Source organism: Xiphophorus hellerii, chromosome 16, assembly GCF_003331165.1.
Source record: "Xiphophorus hellerii strain 12219 chromosome 16, Xiphophorus_hellerii-4.1, whole genome shotgun sequence".
In the NCBI taxonomy this organism is placed as follows: Eukaryota; Metazoa; Chordata; class Actinopteri; order Cyprinodontiformes; family Poeciliidae; genus Xiphophorus; species Xiphophorus hellerii.
The window spans coordinates 8,879,367-8,889,222 of record NC_045687.1 but is presented as its reverse complement, the minus strand read 5'-3'; the positions used below and the strand labels follow the sequence as shown (position 1 = coordinate 8,889,222).

Below are 9,856 nucleotides of genomic sequence, written 5' to 3'. Positions count from 1 at the left end.
TCACTCTGCTTGAACATTTAAAGTGTTCAAGAAGAGTGAGGTCCCTTAATTCAGAAAGATTCAATCCTTAGTTTTACAGAGAATAGACCTAATGAGAACATGTCAGAACCTGTGTCCACATTAATGGACTCATTCTGGTCTCATTCAGACAGTATATTGGGATCAGTCAACACAAGACTGTAAGAAGATAAAGGGATGGTTCTGTGATGGATTTGGCCAAAAGACCCAGCAAATCACTGGCTGTGGCCCAAACACCATCCCATTTGCATTCCTCAAGGGCAAGCTGTCCAATATTATCTCTTCTCACTCCAGCAGAGGCCTCAGAAGCCACAAAGGACTTGCTGTGTAGGCTTCTTCCCACATCACATACACTGGAGAGCAAAGGCTGACTTCAGAAGTGTCTAATTATGCAGACCTGTCAGCAAGAGATGCACCTGCAGGCACAGGTGTTTATGTCCTTGCATGCAGTGATCTTTGTTAAAGGCATCTTCACAGGCCCTCCCAGCAGTACACATTTTTAATGATATAGCATGCAGTTCAGAGGCAATTTACCAAAATTTTGAAATTAGGGTGCATAAATAGTCACATTTTTCATTTTATGAACATAAACTACAAACAGAATAGTGGAGTCTTGCCAGCACATGCACACAGAGATCCAAAAGAGAGCTTAGTTTGTATAAATTTACAATTTAACCTGCTCCCTTGACTGATGCTGAAAGTAGTGCAGGTGTGAAATCCCACATCTGGGTGTGTGGGGGATCCAGGTTCAGCTGCTGTGGTGGGAGGAGATGGGGACTATGGTGTAACATTCTGCATGGAGGATTAGGCTTGTCTGAGAGAAGATAAGACTTTGCAGAATCAATGCTGTGTTAAATGTATCTGCCAGAGCCAGAAGAGGAGCAACAGCAATGCACAGACACTGCCAACATTCCTGGGGATCAGAAACTGCTACAGATTTCCAGCTTTTTCATAAGATTTAAGGAAAAGTTTGTACGAGAAGCTCAGTGTACTCTTAACCAACATCAAAACATGATAGACCTCTATTTTGGGTTTGTTTGAAATGATACAAAACAATGTCTTTACCTGGAAGGAAATGTTCTCAGAAATTCAAATAATCAAATGTAATTAAATGAGATATATATATTTTTTACTTTTCTACTAAAATTATAAAGGAATAGTGACTATTGTTATCATTTTAACAGACAGCAGTAGTAAATACTGACTTTGACATAAGTCATAAGACAGGATTTATTTACTTGTGTTGTTATTCCTAGAGAAGACGTAACAAGAAGATATATCCACTTTATCAACAAACTATTCTTATACGTTTCCTGCAATTGAAAGTCAGTAGCTATACAATGGAAAACAGGGCTTGTTATTATCTGCAAGGTAAGTATTTCCTTTACTTTTTATTAATTTTCAAAGTTTTAAATTTAAGGTAAAAGTAGAAATGCATAAAATCCTTTATCCAGTTGTGATTTGCTGCATTGATAACAGCACAACAAAGTGACAAATTCAAAGTGCTGCTGTTTTCCTTGAAAAACATAAAAAGTTTAGTAATGGGTGATACATCCTGGCATTACCACTAAAAAAACACTATTTATTATATAGCCTACTGTCCTTAAAAAAAGAGTAAATGTTCTTTTTTGTTGTCATTAAGAAGACGACATAAGTGCATAAGTTGCTGAGTGGAAACAGTTCATGAAACTACAGCGACATCTAGTGGCGGGAATCAGAAGACCTGCAACATTTTTATCCAGCTTTTCTAAAATCTATGTTGTCAAACAAACACTCAGTTCATCACAGGGAACCAGTATCACTAATCTGCCACCGGCTTCAGCCTCTCACATGCTGCAGCTGATGCGCTGGTTGGAGGGCATTGTGTCTGTATAAAATGACAAAGTCCTCTCCACACTTGAGCCAACAGGCAGTTCATAACCCATCTGTTTTCACCAGGTTTCTAATTTAGAACGTATCGACTGCAAGTCAGTAAACCACAAGCTTTCGTGTCTTGCAGCTATGAGAAATCCTTGTCTAATCCACTATCACAGCAGTCCCTTTGAGTGGTGTGGACACTAAGGTGAGTGTGTCCTGCGGCTCTGTATTCTCATGGTGGACATAATGAACACCAATGTTTCCTCGTGGTTTTATGTCGCTCTTCTGCAGAGTTGCCGCTGTGTTGCAGTACATGTTTGATCTCCGGCTAGTCGCGGCAGTTGGGAAGCAAAAATATTAAAAGGTCAAGGATTGCCAGAGACACAGAGGAGAGGAGAGGAGGAGAGTGGTGAAGAAAGGTGAGAGATTGACAGAGAGGATGAATGGACAAAAAGGTCAAAATCAGCCTGTGGATTTTTTTTTCACACTAGGATCGTGTGCTAGGTTGCATCATGTGCCAATGTTGCACCCTTTTCCTAAGGCTGCTATAATTTCAATAAATAATACATACAGTTTTTTATGAGAATGAAGAAACCAGGATGAAATTTAAATACAGTCTTTATTGGGTCATGGACATTTTCTAAAGTTATTATCTAATATACAGCAACACAGGCATTTACAATTCAATGACAAATAATTCACTTTAACAATAACAATTTCAAAGGTATTTGTGCCACTTTAGACAGTTTTTACTAGCTTTAATCTCTAAAATCTGAAGAAAAATCCTCAAAATTAAGCAATTCATTATACCGGGAGAAATTAAACTATTGTTGTAATTTGTGCATGTCTAAAACATGCTTTTTTTTAAAACTTATGTTTCGCCCCTTCTTTATGCTGATCACAAAACACAACTAGCTTACTGTGACTGAATACTAACAAATTATTCTTATTATTATTCCAAAGATAGAACCCTGAATTTAAAACTGCCCCCCTTAACATTGTCTTTACAAAGATATAAATGTCATGACCCTAATCTAAATTTTAATGTTTGTTTATACTCAAAATGAGGTTGCATTGTTTTTTGTAAACATCTGTTGGTAATAAATTAAAGTTTTTGAGGAAGAATGCCAATCAAACACTGATAGGTATTCAACTATTACCTTAATAAGCTGTGCTTGTCTTCTAGGGGGTAACTAAATGCCACATCTCAAAAATAAACTAAACAAACATAAATGCAAGTGCTGTTCAGACATACTAAATGACTCCCTGCACCTGTAAGAAAGCAGGCTTCCTGAACAAACCCTGTAATGCAAATCACGTTTTTTTTTTTAGGCATTAAACTGTTTTCTTTTCTGTTTTTATTTTTTTCTGAGTGCTTTATCCTCACAACTTCACATGGTTACAGCAAAGCACTACACAAGCAGCCACTAAAAGGTTACGTCACTGTCAAAATGCTGTCGGTGTGAGGATTTTGGTGCTAAGTACCTGCTACACTTTCTTTACTACAACTTAGTGACTGTTTTGAAATTGTGAAAAAAGAGCAAGCTTATATGTATCAACAAACCCCAAAAGACTAAAGGGGCAAAAGCTCTTATTTGTTATTAGCTGGCACTCTTGTAGAAGACTTTGAAAATGTTTCCAATGAGGAAGGTGCTATCCCAGATCACAACATTGTCTCAACCAAAAGCTGTTTGAAATCGGCGGAGAAGATTTGATAAGTTCGTTCTAGGTGCAGCCCACGCAGCTCTCCGGCTCCACCCACAAATACATTTCTTTATAAATGTGGCACAATTTAAGTCTGACTAAACAGGTTTTCCAATAGTGAATGTTTTATCACAAAAAAGAAACGCTACATGAAATAATCCTCACCAAGCACAAAAGTTCTTACATTAAGGGTGAAATTAATATGACAACTGAAATTACTAAATTGTGACGTCTAATCAACTTTTCTAGCGTTTTACGCTAGAAAAGTTGATTAGAGGTCATGAACTTTGTTCTGATGAGCTTCTGTAAAACAATCTACACAGGTAGGTTTGGGCTTAAACAAAGGGGAAAATGTGGCACACAACTTGTTATAGAGCATCATGGACACTTGGAACTATAGTAAAATTTTGACTAAAAATATGTTGAAATCAAAATTTATTATAGTTGGGTATTTCATAATGATCCAAAATCATACACTAACATAAAGGCGGAAATGGTTCAGCGGACAAAATGCTGTCATGTGCATCTCAGACCTAAATCTTGAGAAAACCTGTGTGCAGATCACACCATGAGACTTAGGATAATTTGGAGAGATTCTGCACAGAGAAATTGCCCAATCTCTTCTTGTATGTGGCTACAAGAAGAGATTTATTTTAACGATTTTAACACATCTTTACTAAAGGTACCAGCAAATTTGCCCATTTGTGCATTTAAAAAAAAAAAAATTAAATCCACAATCCCTTTAATAAAGTAAACATATGTATTGACACATTTTAAACTAAACTAGGATTAATCTAATCAATATTTACTTAACTATTTCTTGACTTGCTATAGCAACACTGAGAGTCAGATGTGGATATTTTGTGCTTTTTGAAGCCTGTTTAATACTCTTATTTTGCATAACCATGTAATAGGAATTTCTTTTTCGCAAGGTAAAGTGGTTGGATTCTAGGTCAAAGTGTGACCCTCATCTTTTTTGCAGCAGCGTTAAGGTCCCAGTCTTCCAGCTACACTCACAGAGCTTTTGGAGCTCAAGCTTAATTCTGCTTGTCAGGCCAGTGAGAGCTGCTGCAGAGGGTAGGACTTTCTTTTCCCCTCAAGTGCAATTATACCACTGCACGTGTCATTATCCTCACTTCTCTTCACCTTGAGAGAGAAAATGTCAAACCGTGGAACAGATTCATATTTAAAACATAAACGAAGGCCTTCGTCGATTTAAAGCTTTCATATCCCAGGCGTTGTGACGCCTGAAGTCGTTCTCTGGTGGATTCTGAACACAGCATGTGCGAATCCAAACCAATTAGCCTGGTTTTCCTTTAAACATGTTTCTGAAACGCTGGCACTTCTGAAACGAGGATGCAGTATTTTTGCCTCCGTCAGAATAAAAATGTGAAGGACAAAAAGAGAGAAAGTGGAGGACAGTCCTAGAAATGAATTCCTTGAACTCTTTAGGTTCATCTGTTCATTAAGTTGTTCAATTCTGAACAAAATAAAATATTTTTGTAATGATCTGAACTCACTGGGTCACTTTATATAAGTCAGCAAGTATTTTATCAAGTCTTTTGTTAATTAGGTGAGAGTTAGGTTAGATATTCTTTATATTAAAGCTTTGAATAAATAAAACAGCTTTCAGTTACCCTATTGCTCTTGTGCAAACAGGAAAAAAGAAAGAGGTAGGTGACTAAGTTTTCATAACACTGAAGTCTTTTAATGCAAGGTGATTAAAAGTTAAATGAAACCACGCAGTGGCTTGTGCGCAAGGAAATGTTAGACCTTGTTGCTGCAGACCTCTCACTGGCCCACAAGCTTAAGATTTCAGACCACCTAAAACTGCGTTCTTACAATTAACGTCTTATTATGTTTATATTAAGAAGCTTCAAAGAATAAATCATCCAGCCCTTTCCACAATTAATGGAACCCCTTAGATTTGCAACAAGCCCCAAAATAATAAAAAAAAATTCTATCTTTTAATAACATGAAATGTGGCACAATTTTTTGCACTAAGAACAATGCCTATGAAAAGTAAGATTTCATAAAATAATTGGCCACAGGGGAGTTATTTGCAAATTTACACAAAAAAAACAACTCAGATAAAATATTTAAACAAAATATTTCCTGACATCATAGTGTCCAAATCTTTTAAGAAAAAAACCTCTGAAGTTTTCAAAATCAGAGAATATCTAAGTATTTTCGTGTAAATATGTGAAATTGATCTCACAAAGTTCTTTGTAGAAATGTACTCCTCCGTGGCATTATTTTCCCCCTTTTATTTGTAATTTTTACTCCACCGTAAAAATAAATGTACTTCAATTATTTTTGCGATTTATACTTAATGTTTTAAGGTGGATTTGTATGTCAAGCAACATCTTGCTTTCCTGTTGTTTAATATAAGATGCGACATATAGATTTGCTTCTTCTTACGACAATTGTTAGCGAGACAAACAAGAGAATTTGCATGCAGGTTGAACAGATGTGTGGTGATTTTAGTCGTAAAGGAAATGGATAACTTGGTCTAAACTTTCCCATATCTTTAGAAAGAGTAATAGTTAAAGAAATCAAACCCCCTACTGATCAACACTTATTAACACATCCTTTCCAGGGGTACCATTAATTATGATGGATGCTGTAGAAGGTGAACACATTAAATAAGCTTCCATCCAATTGATCTCCGCATTACCTTTGAAGAACCCCCATCAAAGCACTTCTGTAAGCAATAAACATATCTGAGGTATAGATTTAGACTTAAGACTTAGAGCTATATGTTGGCTACTTTCACAAAATATTTTTTTTAAATGTTAAATCTATCATATCAAATATTATACAACAAACATAACAATTACTTCATTACAAAAAATATAGACTAGTAACATTCAGTATCAACTATCCATTGACTTCTAAAATATAGTTAAACTGAGACAGCATAGCGTTGCACAGTGACTGGATGTTCGTCTTCCAGTAAGAAAACATCCTCATGTTCTTTTCATTTTGGTATAATTACCGAGCAAACAATACATTGGAAAAAAAAGGATAAATATTGTAAACATTGTTACAAGTACAAAAGCACGTGTCGCAAGATGTGATCAGAAAACATGAATACAACCAATACTAACAGCTCTCAGTCCTCCTCCATCGACTTCTCAATCTCCTTCAGCCTGCGGACGAACTCCTGAGCCTCCCTGTCTCCCGTGCGAGCATCCAACATCCTCATGATTGGCTTTTCTGAGGAAGAAAGAGCAAACATGCCTCTTATATTCTTAGAATTACCTCAGAAGGCAAACAGACTGAAACATCCTCAACTACAGTATTTGTACCACTGGGTTTGCTGCGGGACAAGTGCAGAATGACAGGCTGGACATTCTTTCCGGCAGCCGAGGCGTTGGGTCTCCCCGGCCAGCAGAAGTCGCTGAGTGGAGCGACAGCTTCTCCAGCAAAGTCGTTGGTAGACAGCCAGTCATAGTCCATCACAGTGAAGGTCAAACAGGCGTACCTGTGCCTGTACTGTTCAGGACTGACATGACTGGAAGACAATAGAGTCAAAGAACCAATCAAATGAGAAACAGAGTATACACTGCCATGTACACGCACACACGGCCTTTTCCATATTTTGCCACATGACCACAAACTTCAGTCTGCTTTATGGGAATTTTACGTGATGGACCAACACAGGTCAGAGAAAAATTGAGAAATGTAAGGAAAATTAATAATGGCTTTAAATTTTGTTTTGTTTTTTATTGTGGTGTGAATAGATGTATTCCCCCGCCCCTCCAACTGTTACTCTGATTCATCTAAAAACAATTTGTGCGACCAAATGTCTTGTTTGTCAGATGTTACCTAATTAGTAAACAGAGCCCATCTGTGTGTAATTTAACCTCATTGTAAATCTACAGACCCATTCAATAAATTAGAGTATTACTGAAAAGCCCATTTATTTTAGGAACTTTATCACTAAGTGAAACACAGTGTATTGATTAATTACACGCAGATGAATAGTTGAAAGCCTTTATTTCTGTTAATTGTAATGATTTTCTACTTACAACCAAGAGAGCATGACATTTAAGATTAGACTATTACATAAAAAAAACTATTTTTATTGGCCTTAAAAAACTATGTTTAAAAATGTGTCTTTTCGCTGGTGTTGGTGTCTTCCTGGTCCCCTCCTCTCCCTCTTTGTTTTCTTCCCATCTGTCTCCCAATAATGTTGTTTGTTTTCTGTTCAATCAATCACCTGAACCTGGTATGGCCTGAAGTGCTGTCACTAATGTCATAACTTTAAGGTGCTAGTGGTGAAATGTCTTTCCCCATTTTGCAGAGCAAATCTGCCACTGTTACTGTAAGAAGAAGGTGTTCTTGTCAGATGGCGTCAAAATCTCAACTTTAGAAACCATTTGTTTAGATAAAAGCTTATTCATTTGTTACAATGGCACAAAGTCCAGACCTGAATCTAACTGAAAATCTGTGGCAGGATTCGAAAACTGACCCCCAAAGACACTGTCCACCCAATTGGACTCATTGAAAGCTAGCCAAGGACCAGCATGCGACAAATCCCGAAATACTTGAAGATGAACTTACACAGGAAGAACGTACTGACTCAGACAAGATGAATACAAATGCACAACTTACGCTTCAGGTTCTTATTTAGACAAAAAAAGGAAGCGAAAATGGAAATTATGTATTATTTCCTTTCACTTCATACTGTAACTATGAGTAAGTTTGTGTTGGCTTGCTAAATAAAAGACAGATAAAATAGACTGAAGTTAGTGATAACAATATATATGCGGAGAAGAAATTAAGGCATTTCACTCACAAATAAAACAGTTCATCGAATACTGGATGCAGCGTCTTTAGCTTCACTTGAGTGCGTTGACTCTTGGCTGCTGGAAAGAGGTGATGAGGACAAAGCTCCACAATCACAAATGGATCACTAAGACCTGAAGGAGATGACAAAAGTATTACAAGATGTTCAACAAAGCTTATGTCTATCAAAAAACATTTGTTTTTACTTTTACCATTAGCATCCAATGCGATAATGTCAGCAGCATGTAGAATCTCCACTGTGAGTCTCTGCTCTGGAGGATCGTAGTAGCATTTCACACTGATTCGACCGTAAGGCGTATGCTTGAGTGTTTTCTGCGACATATTACATCACAAGCAAAGTCAAAATATATTTATTAAGTATTTACCTAGCAGCAATATGTCCATTAACGATAAGAATCAGTTTTTTTATTTAGTGGCCTACAAAAATATTCTAAATTTCTCACAGTATCTTGCAATATTTGATTGCATGTTGCTTTTAGGGGCTTGAGAAAAGGCCAGACTTTCAATCAGGGGTGAAGCAATAGAGCTCAGGGTATTCAATCAATATCTCTCCATCCACTTAAATGAAATTGTCTGTCCGGTAACTTAAAACACACCTGGAGGGAAATCTTCTCCAGGTAGTACTGCTCAATCAGATCAAAGGAGGAACATTTGTTTAGCCTGAGCTCTTCATCCAAGACCTAAACAATGAAGGTGATCAGTTAGGGAAACATATAAAGGAGACAAATTTAATTGACCATGCACATGAAACTCGGCTGGCAGAATTGCATGACTACATACCTTGTAGTCTCCGCTTTTCATGTCTTCCAAAGCCAGACCGTCACCCTTCACATGAAAGAACTGCAACAGGGTCTAAAACATTTAAATGACGACAAAAATAGAACAAGCATGCTATGAGTCATTACACATACCCCTCCAATATGTATAGGCTAAAGTCTCAGCTCTGAGAAGATGCCCGTTGTTCACACTAACATTACGAAACCTTGGGCAGGCAAACGTGATATTTGTGGAGGAAGGTGTGGAGGGACAGTGCGAACCTCTACTGCATCCTAACTTAGCCCAAGTCTGTGGCAGACCTTAGCTTCTCATGGAAATGTGTGACGTCCCCTGCCAGCTCGTTGACTTTGTTGAATAAACAACAGTTTCCACATTGTCATTCATAAGGGAGCTCATGTTGCCACATAGCTGCTATCTGAAGACTTCATGAATATCTGACATATGCTAACTAGTGCATTACAGCCAGCATACAGAGGCAGATCACTAAAGAGGGTCGGGAGCAAACATTTACTAATGGAAAAGAAAGTTAATCAAAGCTATGACACTGACCTCAACTGTGTACTCGAAGCGGTTGTAGAACTCCACCTGAACACCCCTGTTTTCTGTGACCGCGTCCAGGATCATTCGCAGGAGCAGCTCCCACATGCTCTGCAGAACTCTGTGAGGCAACAAGCATAAACAATGC

General features: G+C 37.6%; 1 protein-coding gene across 2 annotated transcripts in view; it reads right to left on the bottom strand.

The window, feature by feature from the left end:
- Positions 1 to 2,475: 2,475 nt before the first annotated feature.
- baiap3 (BAI1 associated protein 3) overlaps positions 2,476 to 9,856 on the bottom strand; it is a 41,484-nt gene continuing 34,103 nt past the window's right edge. Inside the window, exons 27-33 of one of the 2 annotated variants that reach the window (XM_032587122.1) lie at positions 9,721 to 9,829; positions 9,175 to 9,246; positions 8,991 to 9,074; positions 8,586 to 8,706; positions 8,384 to 8,507; positions 6,891 to 7,096; positions 2,476 to 6,798 (exon numbers count right to left, since the gene is read on the bottom strand). In XM_032587122.1, coding sequence (XP_032443013.1) covers positions 6,695 to 6,798; positions 6,891 to 7,096; positions 8,384 to 8,507; positions 8,586 to 8,706; positions 8,991 to 9,074; positions 9,175 to 9,246; positions 9,721 to 9,829 — 820 coding nt within the window. In that variant the 3' untranslated portion in view covers positions 2,476 to 6,694. The remainder of the gene's footprint in view (positions 6,799 to 6,890; positions 7,097 to 8,383; positions 8,508 to 8,585; positions 8,707 to 8,990; positions 9,075 to 9,174; positions 9,247 to 9,720; positions 9,830 to 9,856) is intronic. The other variant, XM_032587124.1, reaches the window with a different exon arrangement.